Source organism: Pezoporus occidentalis, unplaced genomic scaffold (genome assembly GCF_034315485.1).
Source record: "Pezoporus occidentalis ecotype Australia unplaced genomic scaffold, CSIRO_AGI_Poc_V1 ctg9, whole genome shotgun sequence".
Classification (NCBI taxonomy): domain Eukaryota; kingdom Metazoa; phylum Chordata; class Aves; order Psittaciformes; family Psittacidae; genus Pezoporus; species Pezoporus occidentalis.
The window spans coordinates 6,113,853-6,137,911 of record NW_026916262.1 but is presented as its reverse complement, the minus strand read 5'-3'; the positions used below and the strand labels follow the sequence as shown (position 1 = coordinate 6,137,911).

General features: G+C 37.0%; 1 protein-coding gene across 2 annotated transcripts in view; it reads left to right on the top strand.

Annotated features, from left to right (window-relative positions):
• Window positions 1-24,059, top strand: part of VPS50 (VPS50 subunit of EARP/GARPII complex) — an 89,778-nt gene that overhangs the window by 22,410 nt on the left and 43,309 nt on the right. For both annotated transcript variants that reach the window (XM_062605062.1, XM_062605063.1), the window contains exons 10-17: window positions 3,199-3,241; window positions 6,959-7,057; window positions 7,324-7,464; window positions 10,670-10,805; window positions 17,433-17,530; window positions 18,415-18,509; window positions 19,143-19,241; window positions 22,730-22,820. In XM_062605062.1, the coding sequence (XP_062461046.1) occupies window positions 3,199-3,241; window positions 6,959-7,057; window positions 7,324-7,464; window positions 10,670-10,805; window positions 17,433-17,530; window positions 18,415-18,509; window positions 19,143-19,241; window positions 22,730-22,820 (802 nt within the window). The remainder of the gene's footprint in view (window positions 1-3,198; window positions 3,242-6,958; window positions 7,058-7,323; window positions 7,465-10,669; window positions 10,806-17,432; window positions 17,531-18,414; window positions 18,510-19,142; window positions 19,242-22,729; window positions 22,821-24,059) is intronic.

The following is a 24,059-nucleotide window of genomic DNA, read 5'->3' as shown; positions in this document are numbered from 1 at the left end:
AAAAATCAGCCCCGCTTCTTTATTCTGAGAGAGTTTTTTAAGCTTGTTTTTGTTTGCATTGGAAGAGCAGAAGGAATGCAAATCCCAGCCCCAGTGCTTACATTTCATTCTCTGTGCACAGTTTTACTTGCAGAAGTATCAGAGAATATTTATTGTATGGAATAATGTCTGCCTAGCAGGGTATTTGGCAAAATTAATGAATCTTTTGCATTTCTGTTTAGGATTGTAGTAAAAACCAGGTAGCTGAAAAACAAAAAAAAAGAGATGTAGTAGCTTTTATAACACGTGCTTGTATGAGGCATTGCCTCTGTGTCTTACCATGAAGTTTTCACAGTATCCTTTTGCATTACCCACTGTCCACATGACAAGAATCGGTGCCTTCCTTTGTACAATAGTTCACATTTTTCTTGGGGATGGTGATGAATAACAATTGGGTGTAGCTCTCAGGGATTTAAACCTTCCTATGAAGCACATAATGTTTTTATTTTGGTATATTCATAATCTGAAGAGGCAAATATTTTGGCCTCCCTGCAATGACTTGTTTTTCAAAGCTGCTCCTCACCCTCCTTTGAAATGATAGGCTGGATGTCTATGGTTTCTGTTTTCCATTATTTTCTTCCTAGGGAATGCTTGTATTATGTGATTAATTCTTGTTTAAAAATATAAATCAAAGACTTTTGCCTTTGATCGGTTCTGATGTGAGAAGACTCCCTTGAGAAATCTGTAGAAAATACATTGTCAGATAATAGGATGACTCTGTCTATTGCATTTGGGTCAAGATGTTACTTCTGTTAATTGCAGTAATGTGGTTCTAAAAATGTGCTCATTTAGATTTGTATGGATGTGGATTAAAAAAAAAAGAGACTTCTAATACTTTTTTTATGAATGATATTAATCCCTTGAATAAAATTCTCAATTATGGTAAATGGGCTTTCATAATAATCATGTAGTCATTATGTCCAAACACTACCTTTATAATTCTGACTTAGAAAATACATGCAGATTTAGCTGGACACTACATTTCTTGATCAAAGTAACTTTTCTTGGAAAATTTTGTGATTGCACTTTCTTCTCCTAAATTAGTCAGCATAAATGTAAGCTGTGTTCTAGCAAAGACCTCCATGTATCATGGCTTGGTTGAATAAATAAACAATGAGCATGTGTATTTGAAATTGGTGCTTGAGTCCTTACTTGAATGGGAAGACACTGCTGTCACAGGAGTTGCATTAAATAGTAGGGGTAAGAAACACCAGGCAGTTTTACCTTGGTTGTGTTTCATATGGAACAAGATCTTGCTTGTCTTCCAAAAGAAAAGAAATGTACACCATTCGGTAATGGCCCTGATCTTGAAGCATTTGCTGGGAATGGTCTCATGAGGATTCAGAATGCTGGGCTGACCAAGCCTCCTGTCATCAGCTGACTGTAAGCTGAGACCTGACTGGCATTCAAAATAGTGAAAACAAGGAGCTAGTTTTTGTGAGGATCTTTGCTGGTGTACAGGTGAAATTAGTCAAATGTGATCACCTGCAGTAATCAACAAATGGTTTCTAGAGCCCAGGAAATTTTTCAGCCCTACATTGGAAGTAGTTGAGCAAATTCTTCATGTGTGTGAGTATGTGTATTGCCTGGCTGAGGTGAAAAATCCGTGTGTGTTTCTGATTTAATTAGGAGAGGTGAAAAAACTTGGCCAGTAGGCACAACTAGGGCACCAGCATTTCATGACATTTGCTTGAAAGGAGTGATAGCCTTATGTTTATGTGCTATCTGCTACCATAGGGCTTGTTGAATTATCATAGGACCTGCAGTGGTACATTTGCTTAATTAGTTCAGTCTGTGCAGAGGCTACCTGTGTGTTGCATCATTTTTTACTAATGTCAGCAGCTTCTGTTTTTTAGACCAGTTAATTTCAACATGTAAATGAACTACATGCTTATATGCAGGGCAGGATGGTCTATGCTGTACATAGTTCTGAAACCTGAAAAAAAGGAGTGATTCTGTGCACAGCGCAAGGTTCTTACTCTTGCTCTAATGTCTTCTTGCTTGCTAAAAAGACTGGAGTGATAGGAAATGGTTATCACCTGCAGCAGCAGATTTACTAACATTAAATTGTTATGGAGGCTTTTATGTTTGAAGGCTTGTTGCATGTGTAGAAACAACAAAGAAAAGTGGCTACTCAATTCAGTGTCTAATTCCAGCTCTTTCTGATGATTTTTTTTTTTTTCTTTTGTATTTAAACCTTTCTTTGGGGGGTGTTGTATTCAGGTTATCTAACAGAACTGAAAAAGGGGAGATGATGGGCATATCATTTTAGTGGAGAGAACTAGTAAGGAAAGCTAGAATCTGTCTTTTGATAGTTGACAGTTAATGTAGGCCCCTTAAGAAAAGATACAGAGCATAGAAGTAAGTGGTGTAAAATCAGGTATGGTGATTATCCCATGAAAACGCTGTGCTTTCCATGCTTGAAGAGAATATCTTGCCTATTTTTTGGTTGCTTTGACCTTGCCAAACACAAACATAGTAGTCATACTTTGTGTCTTTCTGGCTGGTGTTCTTAAATTTTTAAAGCTGATTGTTGGAAAGGAGCAGTTGTGCCTTTCTTTGTCCTAAATAGTTTCTCTTATGGTAGCTGTTTTTGTTAATATTTCTATATGAAATAAAGCTCAGCGAAGTGAAATAATGGTCTTAAAAAGTCTTTCTGAGTGTAACTGTAAAGGGTTCCTGAACATCAAATGAAAGTTACTGTACCATAGTTTGCAAAGATTTGACAGCCCTGACCCTTCTGGATATGTTCTGCTGTAGACCACAGTGCCAAATGAAAACATTTACAGCAAGAGTTTCTTGAAGTTTGGGAATGTTGTTGAACGAATGCTTGGCTAAATCCTATCAGGATGGGATCTTGCCTGGGCCCTCTTAACACAGGTGCATTATAAACCTTCGATGGTGTGCTGCTGCAGAAGGTATTTTAATATGAAGTGTTAGGAGCACTGCAAATGCCTGCATCAAGTGCCTTTCAGTAAAAACAAGAGTTGGGTGATCCTAGCCTGACACAGTAACAGCAGGTTAATGATTTATGATAAATTACTATATTGTGGCTTGGTAGTGGGCAAATGTGGGCTTTTTGGAAAAAAGAAACGTGGTGTGAAATTTTAGTAAGATAAGTAGTTTTTATTTTAAACATTTTTTTTCTTTCATTACTAGTGAGCTGAATTCAAAACTGCAAGACACCTTGGAACAAATAGAGGTAAGAACAAATGTATTGATGTTCAGCAACTGTTAGTATGTAATCTCTAGGTATTAGAGGTATCTAGTCTGATGTTGTTAGCAACTACAGAACATGCACATTTCTTTCAAATACTGTCTTTGGAATGCTATAGTCATTGCTATTCCTGTGGACTTTTGTGCTGCAGTCAACCTAAATAACTGTATAATGTGTTCTCAAACTTATGAGCCTAGCTCAGTAATTGTGCCCATTGTAAGTGTTAAAGCAGTAACATGACGTACTGGAGCAAAGGTACACTTGCCGGATGATGAAGATGTACAATTTTAGAGCAAATTCTGCTCCTACTAAAATCGGGTAAAATATGCCATGTCGGTTGGCAAAATCAATTCACGGCTACCTTAATGATCGTATTCAGGATTTTTATTACTTGATAATTTATAGAAATATTTTTGACTAATTTACGTCTGTGCATATGGGAGAAATGTAAGTCATCCTGGGGTTCATAGAGTGTTCTCTTTAAGTACATGCTCTAATGAATATAGACTCATATTCTGCTAATTAATATTTTAATAATTAGTCTTCTGAATAGTTGGGGGCTTCAGCTTAAGTCCATTCCTTTTTTTTCTTTTCTTTCCCTTTCCTTGTAATTTAGGTTTTAACATTTGACTTTGCTTTTATATTCTGTTACAAATAAAATGCAAAGGGATATAATGGAAGGAGCCATTGAAAAAATATAGCTCAAAAGATTTATGTGCTCTGAGTTTAGGAGCTCTGCTCATGGGCAGTTTGACAGCCCTGTTTCTCCCTTTGTACAGCTGTTCTGCGTGAAATAAAAGAAAAATTATTTTCTTTTTTAATCAACATATGATTGAAATTCAGATTGCTGAGTAACCTTTTAAAGGAGTTTTTTAGCTTTAGGTTACTTGTCCTTATACAGTTTTGCTTAGGAAAAAACCCCACATATTTTCATATTTTCATAGAATCATAGAATAGTTAGGGTTGGAAAGGACCTTAAGATCATCAAGTTCCAACCCCCCTGCCCTGGGCAGGGACACCTTACGCTAAATCATATCACCGAGGGCCTCGTTCAACCTGGTCTTGAACACTGCCAGGGATGGAGCATTCACAACCTCCCTGGGCAGCCCCCAGTGCCTCACCACTAACAGGAAAGAATTTCCTTCCTATATCCAATCTAAACTTCCCCTGTTTAAGTTTTAACCTGTTACCCCTTGTCCTGTCACTACAGTCTCTAATGAAGAGTCCCTCCCCAGCATCCCTATAGGCCCCCTTCAGATACTGGAAGGCTGCTATGAGGTCTCCACGCAGCCTTCTCTTCTCCAGGCTGAACAGCCCCAACTTCCTCAGTCCGTCTACATGCAGGTGGTGCTCCAGTCCCCTGATCATCCTCGTGGCCCTTCTCTGGACTTGTTCCAACAGTTCCATGTCCTTTTTATGTTGAGGACACCAGAACTGCACACAGTACTCCAGGTGAGGTCTCACAGGAGCAGAGTAGAGGGGCAGGATCACCTCCTTCAACCTGCTGGTCACGCTCCTTTTGATGCAGCCCAGGATACGGTTGGCTTTCTGGGCTGCAAGTGCACACTGAAGCCAGCTCATGTTCATTTTCCCATCGACCAACACCCCCAAGTCCTTCTCTTTAGGGCTGCTCTGAATCTCTTCCCTGCCCAACCTGTAGCTGTGCCTGGGATTGCTCCGACCCACGTGTATGACCTTGCACTTGGCATGGTTAAATTTCATGTGGTTGGCATCAGCCCACCTCACAAGTGTGTCAAGGTCCCTCTGGATGGCATTCCTTCCCTCCAGCGTATCAACCGAACCGCACAGCTTGGTGTCATCGGCAAACTTGCTGAGGGCGCACTCAATCCCACTGTCCATGTCAGCGACAAAGATGTTGAACAAGACCGGTCCCAACACCGATCCCTGAGGGACACCACTCGTTACTGGTCTCCAGCAGGACATTGAGCCATTGACCACAACTCTTTGTGTGTGGCCATCCAGCCAGCTCTTTATGCACCGAGTGGTCCATCTATCAAATTGATGTCTCTCCAATTTAGAGACAAGGATGTTGTGTGGGACAGTGTCGAACGCTTTGCACAGGTCCAGGTAGATGACATCAACTGCTCTGCCCCTGTCCATCAGTTCCACAGTCCCATCATAGAAGGCCACCAAATTGGTCATGCAGGATTTCCCCTTAGTGAAGCCATGCTGGCCGTCACCAAGCACCTTGTTGATTTTCATGTGCCTTAGCATGCCTTGCAGGAGAATCTGCTCCAAGATTTTGCCAGGCACAGTGGGGAGACTGACTGCTCTGTAGTTCCCTGAGTCATCCATTTTCCCCTTCTTGAAAATGGGGGTTATATTTCCCATTCTCCAGTCTTCGGGAGCTTCACCTGACTGCCATGATTTCTCAAATATTATGGCCAGCGGCTTCGCAACTTCATTTGCCAGCTCCTTCAGGACCCACGGGTGGATCTCATCAGGACCCACGTACTTGTGCACATTCAGATTTGTAAGATGGCCTCAAACCAGTTCCTCTCCTACAGTGGGCGTAATTTTGATTGTATTCTCGTGTCCTTTTTTGTGCTTAAAGAAAATACTGAACCACTTAACACAGTAACACTCCCCTCTCCTCACCCCAACTGCAACAGCTTGTTCCCCAATATCTAGAGTTAAAATTCATAAATATTTCGTGACTTACGAAATAATTCATGAAAATTTTCCAGTGGAGTAAGTAAAAGTATGTAGAGGCAAACCCACCATTTCCTCTGGTTTCTGTTTGCAAGAGCAAAGCTACACTGCAAGATCATTAAACAATAAGAATTGAAATGGCTTTAGTGACTAGCAAAGAGAAAAAAATACCTGCTAGCTGTCTATATTATCATATATTGTGTTTGCTTTTTCATGCATTTTGATTAATAATAACTAGAATTAGGCTGTGTATCTCTGAATATATTATGGTGTCTAAGTGATAATTGTGCTCTTAAGTTACATGGTCAAATTCTTGGAAGCTTTATTGGTTACTCATTAAGTATATGATCCCATTTTAGTGTTTTTTCATTCAGCGCACATAATAGGGGAACTTCATTTATTACAAAGCTGTTCAGTGTGCTCAGACACAGCTCTGATGGCAGAACTAGTAATTCTGTGTGTGTGCTTACTTTCTTTTTTCTCCTTTGGTACTGATCATTGTGCTGGTATAGTACTCCATAAATTACTTATTTCACAATGAACTTTAAAGTCAGGTAGTGTTTATTCCATTTAACAGATGGCAGTGAGAGGGTTGAGAAGTCTGTAATTGAATTGCTTGTGCTGAAACACCAGGGGAGTATTTTCTTTCTCTGCAGATCTGGGTTTTTCTTAGGAGTGGAACAGACAAAGTTAGAAATCCCAGCTCTCCCATAGTGGGGTGCTAGCCTTTTGCAAAATATACATCACTTCAGAGAAGTAGTGTAGCTTTTAGTGTGTTTGTTCTTGGAAATGGTAGAACTGTTTGGCTCACAGAAATACAAGACTGAAGTACTTTAGGCTGCAAGAAGTAACATTTGAGTGCCTCAAAATAGTCCAGTAATGTACAGTCTTGGGTATTTTACAAGCATAATTATCAGATTGTGTAAATAAACGTATTTTCCTCACTTGCTGTTGTTTAAGTAATGTATTACTTGGCCAGTTTTTATTAAGTGTTTAATAGATTTCTTTTTCTTTTCTTGATTTATATAGGAACAGTTGGATGTAGCACTCTCCAAAATATGCAAGAACTTTGATATCAGTCACTATACAAAAGTTCAGCAAGCTTACAGGCTACTTGGAAAAACACAGGTTAGTACTTATCTCCTGAGTAAGACACATAGTGAGTTATAGAGAGAGGATGACAGGGGAAAATGATTTTACTGGTAGTATCTGAACTCTTTTATGTTACCATACTGTAATATTATGTAGTCTTAGATATTTTTGAAACAAGGATTGGAGGTCATGTTTATAATCTCCTGTATTCAGTGCTGAAAAAGACTTGCATTAAAAGATGATGGCATATGACAAATTGAATTTTACTATTTAATTTTGTTATTCCTTGTTTTTTTTTTCAGACAGCAATGGACCAATTACACATGCACTTCACTCAAGCCATTCACAACACTGTGTTTCAAGTAGTCCTTGGATATGTGGAGCTGTGCGCAGGAAACACAGACACAAAGTTCCAGAAGTTACAGTATAAAGACCTTTGTACAGTATGTATTCCTTGAATATATCTATAATTTTTAATCTGTTGTTAAGTGTACTTTATGTAAGTAGGGACTCAGTTATTAAAGTAACTCTGAAGCTACTATAGTTTCTTAATACAACTCATAGGCTAATTGAGAGATTGGATATTCACAACTTACTGCTGATTTTGATTGCATTAGATCTTAGCTCTTTGGCGTTAGTGTACATGCCATCTAAGTAAGTGTAAAGAAGTAAATTTTAGGATTCAAACAGGAGAATAACATTTCACAACCACCATGTCTTCAGTGTAATATGCTACTTTGGGACTACCACGTACTATGAATGCTGCTGTAACTTCCAAAAATATACTGATTTTTTTCTTTTTAATATTTCATTACTCTCTTGGTAACAATCGGGTATTTAGGGACAGGCTGCAGATGCGAATTTTTGGTCTCTATTGCTGACCATGCTTGTCAGTGTTAGTTGTGAACTATTGCAGTACATTTGTGAAATCAGTGTGCTGAATAGGCAGGACTATCACAGCAATTCCATATCTAACTTCCCATAGAAAAAATACCAACAGATTTTAACCTCCTGCATTCAGTTGTCAGGGATTAACTTGCTTAAGACTAAAATATGAGCCTTCTTTTTCTGTCTAGTTCCAGTGAGAACCCTCTTCAATCTGTCTAAACTGTTAAGACAGGATGCTCTTAACGTATTAAGTGGTTATGGAGTACTCACTAATTAAAACAATGGAAGTAATATAAAATCAGTGTTCCTTTTGGGGCAGATCTCCTGTTGTGTGTTTCTAAAAGTCTTTCTAAATGAAATCAGTCAGCTCTTTCCTATTTTCCTGGGGGAATATAAAGAGTTTTTCTTTGGTTTATTTTTTTTGTGTCTTTTCTGGAAGTCAGGTACTGCATTTTATAATAATGTGGTGGGGTTTCTTTTGTGTGTGTGTGTTTTGGTGGTTTTTTTTTAAGAATAATGTTTTCAGTAATTCTCGGGTATTTATGTAGCTTATGTGCCTGTGCACTGTAAGTCACTGTTTCCTTGTTAAGGATTTCTTTTCCTAGCAACATGCCATGCTATTAACTCTTGCATCCTTTCACCTTTTGAATACTCTAGAGCAAGAGGGAGTTCAGCTGCTTCATCTTCAAGTTTTGATTTTCTTTCTTCTAATATAAGTTCAGAGAAATTCAGTTATTTCCTTGGTCTAAATGGAAGTAACTTGGTAAATACCAAGCAATCCTTTCATCCTGGCTACCTGGAAGCCAATATGTCTCTTCAAGTATAGTGATCTGCACAACTGAAGTTTGATTTTATACCTACTAAGCCCCTGAAATACAGTTAGAGTAACATTGCCTGATGAGTTGGCAGAGAAAATGGTTGAAACAGCAGTTGAAATGGCAGGACAACTTGCTGTTTAAATGCTAAACTTATTACCCTATTCTGTTCCATTGTCAGCAAAGATTTGTTGTACCTGAGATTAAAATGTCTCAAAAATGCAGTCTCTAATGTATATCAACTCTCTAATTAGAGGGTGTGTTAGAAAAAAGTAGTGTTCTCAATTGTTACTTTTCTGTACAACTTGACCTTTTTTCTGTTTTTGTTAATTTGTCCAGGGTCTCTGATTTATATTCCTAAGGCAGTTCTGATTTGTTAGGTAACAGAACCATAGTAATGATTCATTAAAAAAAAAAAGGGCAAGCAAACTGAAAAGACATATTAATATGCAGCCCCCAGATACTTTTGCTAGTGACATCTATTAATGCTGAAGAATAGGTTTTTTGAGTTCTTAATTATAAGCAGAGTGTAGGAGAATATGGCTTAGATGGTATATGCTACTGACAGGATCATTATTTAAGCTTAGGAAGCCAGAGAACATGAATAAATAGAAAATAAAGGCATGCAGTTTATAATTTTTTTTAACCTGAAAGCTGAAAAATAGGAGGGATGTAAGTGATGCATGTGCATTTGCAAAGAAATCTGTCCAGTCTAATGTTATTCTCCAGCAAATGTACTAGTTAAGCTTATTAAAGTTTTATTGCAATTTGTTGCTCAGGAAGGACATACGGTGTTTAGAACACTGCAGGTAACATCATTGGATGAGGATGCAATTCAGAGAGAATTGCTTGCTTTGATTAGGGTTTGCTCTCCAGAGAATCTGTGGTTGATAATTTTGGTGGCTATGTGGACATCACTGTTGCAGAAGCTGTTACTGTTTTTAAAGAGTTTTGTTGTAACTCTAATGCCAAAGCTTTCGTTATCATTTTGGATATTCATTTTTGGATTAGCAAGTAGTACCGCATGGTAAAAGCTAAGTAGCCTTGCAGAAGTCAAATGTGGGTGCTGAAGCAGCAGTAGGAAATTGTGAACTGTTATCTACTACAGTGTTAGTTTGACATTCCAGACTTCTCTAAGAACCTTTAAATAATAATGTAATTGAAATCACACTTGCGCAGCTGGACTTTGCCCTTGTTTATAAACTGTGAGGCTGTAATTCTTCACAGTAGGTGAGATGAGGGTGACTTACCATTGCCACTCAGATAAGCAGTATATTTTAGGGTTTTTTCTTCATTCAGCAAAACCCCTTCTCAAATTCATCCCTTTACCTGACAACCTCATCACAGATATTTCTACTGCATATCTATCTCTCTGATATCTAATGAATATCTTAAATTACAGTTGGCTCTTTGGAGCAGGGTGGATTGTGGAGGTAGGACAGCTGCCATCTAAGTTTGTTTGTTTATTTTAAAACTGAATTATTTATACAGCATTCAATCCATGAGGCATCAGGCAGGATGGCTGCTATGTACTACTGAAGTACAAGTATATATACCATGGAACTGATACAGTGTCTGCATGTCACAGGGGTGGCTGCATTCCTCTTTGATAGTAAGAGGTGCTCATCATTAGACAGTGTGGTGTTACTTCTGTGTCTGCCTTGCTGTTCCATAAATTTAAGATGTGGTTACCATGTAGGCTTATTGAAAAGGAAAAAAGAGAGAAAAAAATAGTTGCTAACGAATAAACTTTGCACTTTTAGACAGCATTTGATCAGTTGACTAAAATCAGGCATCAGCTCTCAAATACTGTTGAAAATGAAGCCGATATGTCAGGCACCTCAGCTGTATAAATATGGAAGTTTTTGTTATTATTTTTTTTTTTTATTTTGCAAAACAAGAATACAGTTGTTAAGTTTCACAACATTATTTTGTTTTTCTGTAGCATATTACGTCAGATAGCTACATTCCGTGCCTTGCTGATCTCTGTAAAGCCCTCTGGGAAGTCATGCTCAGTTACTACCGAACGATGCAGTGGCATGAGAGTCATGACCAAGATGAGGTAGCAGCTGTATCATCTGGTAAGAAACTGTTCTGGATGTGAAACTTACAGTAATTGAAATAACTTTTCTTGTCTTGAGTTGTTAATTTGTATGTCAGTACCTTTGTGGTCTTGACTCAGTGCCTTCCACATTATTGCCTATAATGTGCAGTAAGGACTTAAATACTCGCTGGATTTTTGTAGTCTTCAGTGTAAGGTTAATTTTTAAATTAATATATGTATGTGGCATTATGCAGATATAAACAGTTTTATTTTAAATACTGCTTATTGTTGAGTGGAAGTCAGGTGTGGTAGATGACTACAAAATCTGAGGATTTTTTCCCTTTAATATAGAACCAAAGTGAAAGTCCAGATTTTTTGATCAATGTTGAAATTTTCACTGCATATTAAGTTTAGTAGATTAGGATACTGGATTGTGTACTAGGAAAGGTAACTGAAAAAACAGGAAATGAATCTGTTGCAAATCCGTTGTTGTGATTTTTAGGAATCACAGGATTTTTAGTGAATCCATTATAAGTTGCTGTCACAATTTCCTTGATACCCTTACAGGAAAAGGCAAATATTTTATCTTAGAGTATAATTTTGATTTATTATTGTTGTTCTAGTTGATGTTTTTAGGACAGGAGCACTAAACCTTCATCTATTGTCTGCTGTCCCCACTAACCCAAGATGCTTGTGGCTGGCAGAGAGCAGAGTGTGAAATTTATAGCATTAAGATTTATGCAAAGCTCCCATTTATTGGAATCAGATAGGTCTGCTACTTTCAGCCGAAGGATGAAGGCTATGGGATTGCTGCTGAAGTTATTCATCCTTGCCTGATTTGCATAAAACTTGTACCCTTTATGTTAGATAATAAGAAGAAAGGGGAAAAGATAAGAAAAAAAGGGAAAACAATTGGAAATAGAAGTAAAGAATAGATAGTGGAACACTGCTTCCTACAGTGTGTTGAAATCCAACATTTCTGTCACAATCAGATTTATTACAGAGCTTCAGTCTTAAAAAGAATGTAATTTATGCTCATTAACATTGTCTTCCTACTTTAAATTTGAAAAGTCAATGAAAGTATTTTCTTCAGTGTCCTTCCCATATTGTGTGGAATCTTAAAAAAATAAAAAAAGAGTGGATTTGTTGAAACTGTTATTTGAGATGGAGCTTTTTATAAGTCTATCGGAATTAAAATTCAGAGTGGAAATATTTGATTTTAAGATGCACCATATGAAGGAAGATACTGAGGTTTTGAGTGGATTGCTTATTCTCAGTAATATTTATTTTTAAATTTAAAATCATTTCAGATAATTGCATTTCATTCTCTTCATAATGTTGTGATCTTTGTAAAATAAAGCAGGTTAAAGAAGGTATCATAAAGAGTTTATTGCATGAAAACATTATCACAGTAGTAGACTACTTGCTCAGCTCCAGATGTAATTTTAAAAGTAGGTCCCTTTGGTCTGGTTACTTGTGATATCCTGAAGAAAGAAAATCATTTGCACTGCAAAGTCATTTAAAGGAACCATTAAGCCTAATAAAGTGGTATGTTCAGACACATGAGTAGTTTTAAATGCATTGATTTTTAAATGCATGCTAATCCAGTAAATCTTCTGTTACTCATTTTTTAAGTTTCTGGAAATGTGGCTTAGCTGTAATATACACCCAGAATATATTTGTGCTACTGAATCATTTTTTCAAATGCCTCAGTAATGATAAAGCACACGAAAGGGAATTTCACAAGTATAATTTAATTTCAGAGGAGCTATAAATATCTGCCAGATACCTGTTTTTTCTAAAAGTCATTGCTTATGCTGTAATAATTATTAAACCTGTATATGGAAATATCATTTTATATTTATCAATTTAATAGCTTTTTAAAGCCAAAGGGCAGAATTCCTGTAGAAAGGCAGGTATCTCAGAAGGAACCATGGATGCAGTTCAGAAGATTATGCTAAAATTGTTCCCTCAATTAAACCCCAGTATTTTTCTCTCATTGTGCCAGTTAATGTTAACACCTTAGTACCTTAAATGGGGCAAGGGACTCTTGACCTTAGGGCACAAACCCAGCTGTAGAAGTAAGAAGCTGGGCCTAGATGTGAGTTAGATAGCTCTATTTTAGTAGTGAAGCTTATCCAAAAGAAGTCCTGCATGGATTAAGAAAAGGAGGTTGCACTTCATCTAGATCGTGTGTTGTGTATTTGTGATTATTAATGCCTGTTACAGATGTTAAAATGTACTTTACATAATTGCTCTTCTCCGTTTCTGAGGAAAGGGGTGTGCCTGATTTATATTGTTAATTATTCTGTTTATTTGTTTTCTGGTTTGTTTTTTTTTTCCCCTAGAATTGAGTTCAGAATTTGCAGTTGTTCTTTCAGATACAGTGTGGACTGGTATTTGGGGATTACTGTCATTTAAGTTAAATAAAAAACCCCTTATTTGGAATAAACTAAATAGAGACAGATAACTAGATATAAATGTAATCCTAGAAATTTTTAAAGCATGAGACAGTTTTTAGTACCTTTCATGAAATAGGAAATACTGATGAGATTAGTTTGCTGAAATGTTATAACAGAGGAGCAGTAGATCACAGTGAAATGAATTGATAATTTTATGAATCATCAATAATAACACTTAACTAATTGCTCTAATATATCACTGGGAAGATATAATTAAGTGTTCATATGTAGGACTTTTTTAGTCATACTTAAAATAAAATTAGTGAACTAAAAGTATCAACTCCATAGCATGAAATTAATTCTATGTCACATGTAGTGAGCTGCTACTTAGTGTGATTTTGGCGTTTGTATCTAAAACAGCAAATTACTGTGGTATGCATTTTCATCCGTGAAAATAAATGGTTTACTGTAACATTTTCCCTCGCACTGTTGGTCATGGTCAAAGCATTGTTTCATCGTTTCTGTTTGTAGTGTAGAATCAAATTAAAAAATGAGTTTTCAAGGACCTGTCAGGTCATTTTGTCTTCCCTGCTTAAAGCAAAGTGAACTTAAAAGTCGCATTGGTTTGTGTGAGGCCCTATCTGGTTCAGCTGGATTTTTACGTACCATAAAATTTACTGTGATGTTAATGTAATTCACATGCACTCCTCAGACACTAACTTAACAGAAGAGCTGAAACTCAGCAGTAAAATGATCACTATAGCTTTTAAGTTTCTGATTTCAGTAGTGTAATTGTAGTGGTAGAAGTTTTTAACAACTGCAATAGCTGTAATAGATTCAATAAAAAGCAAGAAGAAAATGATGCAAGATGTAAATTTAATTTCAACACTTTTAATTTTCAAAACATTCCATTTATAATACTGCATAAATTCTCTGAAGACCTGCTTGGTGTTCAAAGAATGAAGAAGATAGAGGACAGTGATTTGATTGATTTCTTTTTTCTTTTTCTTTTTTTTTTTTTTAATCTCCGCCTAGCAAGGATTAAACAAAAACCTTTTGTTGTGGCTGAAGGCTGATTTTATGACTTTTGGAGAAATACTAAGAAACCTGAAACATTACTGTATTTAAATTGGGCATCCAGAAGAATAAGTTCTTATTTTTATGTGAAATTATGAGTATTTATCTATTTTGCTACCTAATCCAAATTCTTCAGCCTGATTCTTAAGGAAATTAATTATCCTAAATTCTTACGTTTGCACTGGTGGTATCAGTGCAATTCATTCAAAGACTCTGGAAACAAGACCTCTTAGTGTGACTGGCCATAAACCAGGAGCACCAGGAGATCGCCAGAGACAATACTGCATGGATTTTTATTGAGCACTAGCATCCATATGACTCTCTCCAACCATTCCTTCATAAACAGCAGTTCATGAAGACAAGGGCTATGGTCTTTATCTTGAGAATAGTTCAAAGGTTTATTAGGTGACTTGTTTAGGCTTGGTTTCACTCTGCAGCAGTACAGAAGAGAGGAGGTGGCAGAAACTCCTAAAGAGCGTGCAATTGTTAAGATAGCTGCTTTTGTTTACTTGTACAGTCAGAGAAAGGATACAGATCTGCTTAGTGTTTCCCTAGTTGAATTCTTATTTATGTTTATATTTTGTTTAATATTCCATGATAAATCACTTTTGACAATGCACTTGTGTTGTTAACAAAATTTTTTTGGCCCTGTCAAATGGGCTTCTTTATGGTTCTGGAGTTTTCCTTAGTAGATAGCAAAATTAGAAGTTATTTTTCTTCTCAGTAGCTGGTACAGTGCTGTTTTGGCTTTAGTCTGAGAACAATGCTGATAACACACCGATGTTTTAGTTGTTGCTAAGTAATGCTTACCCTGATCAAGGACTTCTCAGTTTCTCGTGCTCTGCCCGTGAGGAGGGACACAATGTTATAATTTCGTTGTTCTTTATGGTACTGGTTTATGACACGATAGAATCGCTGGTCGCGAAACAGATTCGGTGTGTGTGCTCAGCATTGTCGTCACCTCTGTACTTCGGGAGCCATCTAGAGGGAACTATTCATAATTACACCTTTTGCCATTTATCCACCGGGGATGGAGTTTGGAGGTAAAGGGGGGGAAGAGTAAGCAAGCGGCTGCCTGGTACTTAGTTGCTGGCTAGGATTTAAAGTACAATAACATGAAAAATTGCTGCTGTCTCTGAGGAAAGCCAGGAGGCTTTTGGGGAAAAAAATATGAAGCTTAGTCATTAAGAACTGCCAAGGTCAGTCTGGGTTAGCTCTCTCAGTGGTCCTGGTACCATGTTACCATCTAAGGAACACTGTTGTAACAGGGATTCGGTTTGCTGGTGACAATTTTGCCCTTGCTCGTTTTGGGTGGCCATGTAAAATCCTGTCCCTGCGTTGATGAGATCGGCTCATGAATGAAAAGCTTCTGGAGATGCACCTGAGCCATCTGTCAGCATCACAGAGATTAACAGCAGAATGTGTTTCACAGCCTTTGTGCTGTCTCCCTGGGTAGAAGCTGCGTGTGATCCCTCTGAGGCAGGCTGGTCCATGGCCTTGTATTGCTTCTGAATTCCTTGTTAATGTTAGGAAGATTCGCCCCCCCCCCCTTCCCCCCCCAGTGTGTTCCACAAGTTAGTGCTGACCACGACGCTACTGCCAGTCACTGAGGATTACTCTTTCTTTTACTTCCCTGTGTGCATTGTCGCACTGATGCACCTACCTGGTCATGAAGCCAACAGGTTAAAAAACAACCTAAGCCAAGAATGTTAGACGTGCCCTTTTTCTCTCCAGGTAGGCCCAAATTATAGATAGGGACTGTTTTTCTCATGATATCGTTAGCAACTGCTTTAATTTATTTATTTAGTTTTCTTTAAATCCCTCTGTGTGTTCCTGGAGTATCTGGACTTTGTACTTCCTGTTCCTGTGACATGCAGGCAGCTGTGGGGAGACTTCCTCACATGGGTGCAAAATGATAGTCTGGGCCTCAGGGAAGGTTTTGAAAGGAAATTTTGGGATCAGGAGTAAGGGAAAGAGATGGGTTTGAGTTCGGAGCCTGTGTGTGATAGAGAGATGAGACCAGATGGGCTAGGAACAAGGGAGTGAGTAGTCCACTAAAGTACTGAAAACTAGCTGAGGGTTTCAGAAGGGATGGAAAGACAGATCTGAGCTGCATGGCAATGCTGGGATTCTAAAGACATTCTTGATTCTTCAGCAACCACTTGAATGGTAGGGTGGAAGGAGGACTGTATGATTTGTAATATTCTGGTGTAATATTCTATGTGAATCTTTATCTTTTGTGTAAAATCACTAGATGGTTTGGGCTTTAAAGGACTTGCATAGTTTTTCTTCTTGACAAAAGCAGCAGAGTTTTCTTATCATGGGGTAAGTTTGTATTTTTAGTCTGGGTAAGACAGAGCTCTCCTGTGATCAGTCGTTGGCCGTGAAGCAAATTGTGTGACAATGGGCCATGACAGACTGCAAGCATAACCACAACTGTATGCTCACAGACTGCATGTAGAAATGTTACCTTCTCTTTTTTTTTTTTTTTAAATGAAAATAAATATTTCCTCCATGGGGAGAGAAAGGGCCACATACAGAAGTTTACCGTGCATTACAGTGCTTTCTTGGAAAGTGGTTCACCACTGTGGGAATGAAGGTTTTGGAGTTAAATAATTGGGAGGAGTGAAAAACGCCTAATTATATGATTGACATTATTTTGTGCATAAACACAGATTAGTATGAGAGGAGAAAAAAAGAAAAACACATACTATGTTGTTTGCATAGCTCATGGGAAGGGTTTCAGTATTTTTCTTCCTGTTGCAGACAGAATTTACTGGGGCAGAAAGTTAAGAATCTTCTGAACTTTTCAAGTTCATGATTCTTGTCTACAAAGGTAGAATATCTTATGTTGTAGAGGATGAACAGTGCTCACTTCAGCATTCAACTTTATCTTTTGTGTTTGAAATACCATTATCTGTTGCTCTGGGTTTTTTTTAAATTTTTATTAAATGGGGTATCTCATTTACATAAAAGCAGTCAGAAGCTCTTCTGGTCTGCATTTGCATGTGCTATTTATATTGGCTTTATTTGTTTCCTCTCAAAAGTGTAAGGCATTGCAGCTCTCCTGGATTTTTACATAATGGATGATACGAGAATAGCTAAGGCAGAAGTTTCATTAGGGGTAGAAAAGTAGGATACATTTCAAGGCTTTTGGAAATATCGACAATACCTTTTACCTTCAGTTTCAGATGGTGACAATGTGGTTGGAACGGAAGAGAACAGTTTTGACCGCAGCTATGTAAAAAAGAAATTGGAACATGGCCTTTCACGAATATGGCAGGTATGTTTTGGGGGTTTTGTTTTTTTTTTGTCCCCATCTCCCGTTTCCCCCCATAATATTTATCTCCCTGCCTCCCCCATATACAGTTGTATTTATAACATATAAATATATATATTACACATATATATATAAATATGTAACATATAAGTATATATATTTATATAAATATACAGTTATGTTTGTACTGATTTCTTAAAGAAATCTCTGCAGGGATTTTTATTTTTATGTGATTCAATTTGAGCTAAATATATCAAAACAATGGAAATATGATTTCCATGGCTCAGTAACTACTTAGTCTCTATGCTTACAAACTCAGTCAGGATGCTAAAACATAGTAACAGAATTTTCAGCCTGATTACACTTCTCCCAACCTGCGTGCCACCTCACGATCTATTCTCTCCTAATGGGCTTTTCTCTGCTAGCACAGTCATACTGCTTTATGTTTCTGATATAATCATAGTTGTGGAGAACCTGAAGTCTTGTGAACCTGCCTGCTTTCACAGTATTCCTCCTCTGACTGCTGGCTCAGTTTGATGTTCAGTGAGACCCTAAATGTATGATGAAAAAGCTGTAAACATGGCTGAGTTGTAATCTAGAGTTCTGTTTTTGCAATGAAAACAAAGCCTTTAGGATTGACCTCATGTTTAGAGTGTTAAAGAAACTGTTTATAATAATATTTTAGAGGATCAATGGGAAATCTTGATGTTACAGAAAAATACAATTCTACTCTAAATGTCAAGAAGTTGTAAGTGACAAACAAAAAAGTTATAAGACAAACAAAAAGTTATAAGACAAACAAAAAAGTGCTGATAAACCAGGCATCTGAGCCTTCACCTTTTGTCTTCAGTGTATTAAGTATACAAAAACTTGCTTGTGTTTTGTAGGATGTTCAACTGAAAGTGAAAACTTATCTTCTAGGAACGGATCTGTCTAACTTCAAATATGACGACTTCATATTTGTGCTTGATGTTATCAGCAGGTATACTGATGTGGTCATAAAAGCGCTTAATACATGTGCACAAATTTGAACTCTGATAAGTCAGCACAGTTAATTAAGGCAGATACTTAAATTCAGGTGCCAATTTTGTTCACATTTACTGATAGTTCTAAGAGCACTTCTTTATATGGGAGTTTATGAGGATGTCTTTGGGAGGAGTAGCATAGATTGCTGCTCAAATACTGCTTAAGTGTGGTATGATTTCAGTATTGTGCAGATTTGACAATTTTGATGGTGCTACAAGCTTTTAAAGGGGTTTTGTCATGAGCAATAAAATACTGTAGTAGTACTGCTAACCTGTACAGTATTATAACCATCTGGTTTGATAATAAAACGATGGATTCAGATGGTGAGCTGTACAGCATTCCCAGCATAATGGGATCTCAAAAGATATTTATTTTGCTTGTGGCTCTTTGTGTGTATGGGACATTATGGTAGGATTTGGAGGCAAATGAGACATGGACTTTTGTGGAATGAATGAAGTGTTTGCAACTTAACATTGGTGCTCTGCTTCTAAGGAGAGAGATATATGCTCATGGTAATGATTGAGACTTGTAATTCACATTGGAACAGCAGTATTAACAAATAAACATTTCTAAACTTTTATTGTTATAGGCTGATGCAAGTTGGAGAAGAATTTTGTGGCAGTAAGTCTGAAGTTTTGCAAGAATCTATCAGAAAGCAGAGTGTTAACTATTTCAAAACATATCACAGGTGAGACTACTAAGTGTGCACTAAATGAATCTAATGGCATCTTTTTTTGTTGGTGGTTTTAATTTTCAATACTTCCCAAAGTAATTCCACTGCGTAATGTTCCTGCACTGAGGTTAGCAGATTGTAGAATGTTACATGATGAGAATAGGGCTCTGGATCTGGAAAAAGGGAGAGGGTGGAGAAGCCTTTGCTTTCACTATGGTTGTGGAAAACTCTAGTTCTGCAGCAGGTAAGCCAGATAAAAATGAAAAACTTCTTATGTAAAATTTTAGTATTTTTTTCAGGCTACCTCTTAAGCTGTCTCCTGGGATCCTGAGGATGAATTCCTCTGAAGTCCATACTTCCTACCAAAATTGTTACTAGTTTTTCTATACCATTACATATAATGAGCTAATCATAGAATAGTTAAGGTTGGAAAGGACCTTAAGGTCATATAGTTCCAGCCCCCCCTCCCATGGGCAGAGACATGTGGGCCTATGAAACTTTTTTTTAATACACAGTTTTATCTTGTATCAGATGAGGTGTTTAGAACTGAGTTCATCCTTTTGAGTCATGTTTTCATGGGTTTTTTTCATTGGCATTGTCTAATTATGTTTCAGTCTACTATCATATCTGAGGCCAGTCATACATGCTGTCATGTGCAGATAGTCTCTGGCCTCAGATATGATATATGACTATGACAGCTTCAGGACTTGTCTGTCACTTTAATTGTCTTGATTTTCCAAATGTTTTGTTTTAGAGGGCTGACAGCTCTTTTATTCTAGTTATCTAGCATTCATCTTTTTTTCTGGGTGAAAAGATGGGAGATACGGGAAGAAATATAGTGTACCTTGCGCTAAGAAATTCTTACTATCCCAGTCTTGATCTGTTACCGTTTGTTGTATCGATAAAGTATAAACATTAAAACAGGAGAACATGAACAGTGTCTAAATTCAGAAGCTGAGAATGTGGTTTGGAATTTCTTCCAGCTTTGGTAGTTTGTAGCTGGGATTTCTTTTTGGACATCTGATGAAGACATCAGTTCCAGCTGTCTGAAAAGCTTGAGCCTTAATCAGATGCACATTATGTCTTGTCAGGAGATATGTTGGTTAAGATGCCACCCACCTGCCTTTAGTTGTTGAAAGCCTTTCTGATTCCTGATTTGGAAACTGAACTTGCTGCTCTAGGTTCAGAAGAGCTGTGTTGGTCTACCTAACCATCTTTTACTACACTGACTTAACTGCATAACGCTTTATTTGGTTAAGTAAATATTGTTTTGACCATCGTGATTTTGCTTAATTAATCATAGACTAATTTTCTGAATTATCTTTGAGTAAAATAAAGGCTAAGAAACATTGATGGAATATATATATAGAAATAATTTTTTTTTAATAATTTGTGGTTTTATTAAAGTAATATTTCTTGGAATCTTGTGAAAAGAAAAGGAAATATACTTGTATGATTCAGATTATGGGAACCTTTTAATACTTTTTACATATTTTATGCTGTGTGGTTATTGTAAAGATTAATTGGCTGATGTTTTTGTCCTCAGAAGGGAAAATACAAAAAACCCTCTCTCCCAGCTCTATCCCTTAGGCTGATTTACATAAAAGCTTTAAGCATCTTGCATTTTCAGATCAAGCTAATGTGGCTTTCAGTTCCCTTGTGTATTTAATTGGGGGTGGTGGGGAGGGGGGAAAGCTAGGGCTTTTAAAGATTCATTAGTACATAAAAGCTACCTAGAGCGGAAATGCTCAGAGCCCAGGAGTAATCAGTTCTTTGATCGTGTAATTTGACATGAGCCGCCATTCTGGAGGTATTTAAAAGACATGTAGATGTGGCACTTAGGGACATGGTTTAGTGGTGGACTTGGCAATGGTCAACATAATGGAAAAGGTAATGGTTGGACTCTATGACCTTAAAGGTATTTTCCAGCCTAAACAATTCTGATTCAGTGTGTGGTTTCCTGGGCAGCATGGTGTTTTAGAGAGCTGCTAACACAGAGAAAGCATTCAAAGGAACTGGTTATGCCATTCAGAAAGCGTAGAGGAGAGTGCAATACTAGAGCATACATGAAGCCGTTTTTGAGTAAAAATTGATTACTTTGAACAATTAGAATGGGCTTTTGGCGGAGAACATCAGGAGAGAATTTTTTCAATGCAGTTTACTTTTTGTGATGGTGCATTTGTAAAACGTGTGTCTGATCAAAGCTTCTCAGAGAACAAATCAGTGCATCAGATCTTCTGTGTGTGCTGCTTTCTAGACTTGCATGCTTGTGAAAATGAAGATCATTTGTTCAAGTACTTTGTCAGAGCCTTGAATTCAGATTTGAAATGATAAAAAAAATGGTACTGTCTGGCTTTTAAATACTTCCTTTTCTAAAACTCTTTCTCTTCAGTCTTTCTCTAATCTTTCTTTAATCTGTATCAGTGGTTTTCACAGCATTACTGTTATTGTTGGCTTTACTGTGAATTTGCAACTACATGTATTCAGTGCGTTGAAAATAGCACTTGAGGTATGTTTGCATTTAACTGGCAAATTTTAATAGACACAGCAAACTGTGGTCATAATTCAACACATTACTCATCTCTTTGGGGCAAGAAAATTTTAGTTGCAGTGGTGATTGTAGTTTGTTATTGAAATAGAGGTATTTCTAGACTATTTTACCACCTAATTAGAAACCCAGTGAATAATTTACAGACTGCTACTTATTAAGCAATAAAATATACCATATAGTAAGAAGAAAATATACAGCAATGTGACCTCAATAAGCGCTTGTTGCTGTCTTTTCCTATGAGTTCCTGCTTATAGGCAAAAAAATTTTCTTTATTAAAGGTATTTCTGCTTATGTCCGAATGGTGGCTTTTCTAATTAAAAATATAACAGAAACCATGCAGAGATATAATAGCTTGATTATGGTTCTCTAATATGTTTTCTATATTAGCACCAAGGTAAAGTTAAGCTGTAAAGAAAAATATAGTTTAGGAGATTAATAGCCATTCTTCTTCTCTGAAAAGTTGAGATGTCTGTAGAACATCAGTTCTTTCTACTTCCCTTTGCTACCTGTTGGCTTCAGTGTGTTTGAAAAGAAGCATCTGTCTTGAGTGGGCTCACAGATGCTTTTGTACTGCTACCAGAGTGTTTATATATATATTACATTGTTTTCTACAGTATTCAATGAAGAAAAAAAGTCCAGTATTACTGCATAAAATCATAGATGTTCCTCTATACTCTTAAATTGTTTGACAGAAAAGTTTGTTTCCAAATTTTGGAGATTGGCATTATTAGAGAATTTCTTCAGAAGTGTCATAAAATATACCCTGTATTAGTAACCACAGGTTTTAGGTGGTCTGTCAGTTGAAAGAATGAGTTAAATATCTGTTTTCAAGTGTGACTTCTTATACAGAACACCTTCTTTGAAGGTGTTTTTCACTGAGTAAGTTAAATAATTGTCTGCTTCCTTTATTACTCTTGCTGTCAGTTAAGAGTGTTAATTTGTTGTATTTCAGAACTCGTCTTGAAGAATTAAGAATGTTTTTGGAGAATGAGACCTGGGAACTTTGTCCTGTTAAATCAAGCTTTAGTATTCTGCAGCTTCATGTACGTTCTATGAATAACACATAAAAATGTATTAATACTTTAATAGCTAAGAATCTGGGTGTTCTGAGAAGTAGTAAGATCCATGAACCACTGTGCAAATGTTTTTAACAGCTGCTAAAACTCCCTGTTTTTCACTTTATGATGTTGGAAACTTAAGATCCAAATGGCATAGTTTCAGGCAGGTGTAAATTTACAGAAGATGCTGGAGTTGTGAGCATAATATTACCCTTTATTTTTCATGTTTTAATGAGCTGTTATTATGTCAGTTTCCATTTCTGAATTATTTATCTGAGAGTAAGATGCAGAAACTAGTCATGATTATTTACTAGCTTGTACCAATTTTGGCATCTGTTTCTGAAAATATGGGTCACACCGGCTCGTTCGGAATGGAAAAAAAAGTTAATTCTTCTGTGGTGAAGTGCAACTGAAAGCAAGTAATTGGTGTGTTCACCTGCTGTTCTAAACTGATTTTTATGAAGTTTAGCACATGGTGGGTGAATTTCACTTGTTTTGCCAAATGAAATTGTGGGTGCCTATGATTAAATCTATCACTAAAATGCAAAGATGGATATAGCTGAGCAATCTCAAGCAAAGATAACTTACAGCTTCTGTAGAGTTAACTGCAAAAGTAAGCGGCTACCGGGGCAGTAATTGTATGGAGGCAAAAGGAAGGAGGACCTTTAGTAGCATCCAGAATCAAAAGAAATAAAATTTTTAATAGATAAATGTGGTTATAAATCCATTCAGGTGGCTGCTCTCTTTTCCCAGGTAACAGGTGATGGGACAAGAGGTAACAGCCTCAAGCTGTGCCAGGGAAGGTTTAGACTGCATAATAGGAAAAATTTCTTCACTGAAGAGGTGATCAGGTGTTAGAACAGGCTGCCCAAGAAAGTGGTGGAATCGCTGTCCCTGGAAGTGTTCAAAATCTGTGTAGAAAAGGCCCTCAGTGGTATGGTTTAGTGGTGGTCTTGGCAGTGCTGAAGTAATGGTTGGACTGGATAAACATTTTTCAAACCTAGTTGATGCTGTGATTCTATACATACTATTCAAGGGACAGGAGCAGCAGAAAATGGTGGAAAGTAATATTCATTTAAACAAACAGAAACCTACACTGCTGTATACATTTTGATCTTTAAGCCTTTAGATAAATGATAGCATATATTTTGCCATTTATGAAGATCAGTAGCTAGGGTTTAATAGATAAAAATGGTACATCAGCTGAGAGAAGTCAAGGTTTTT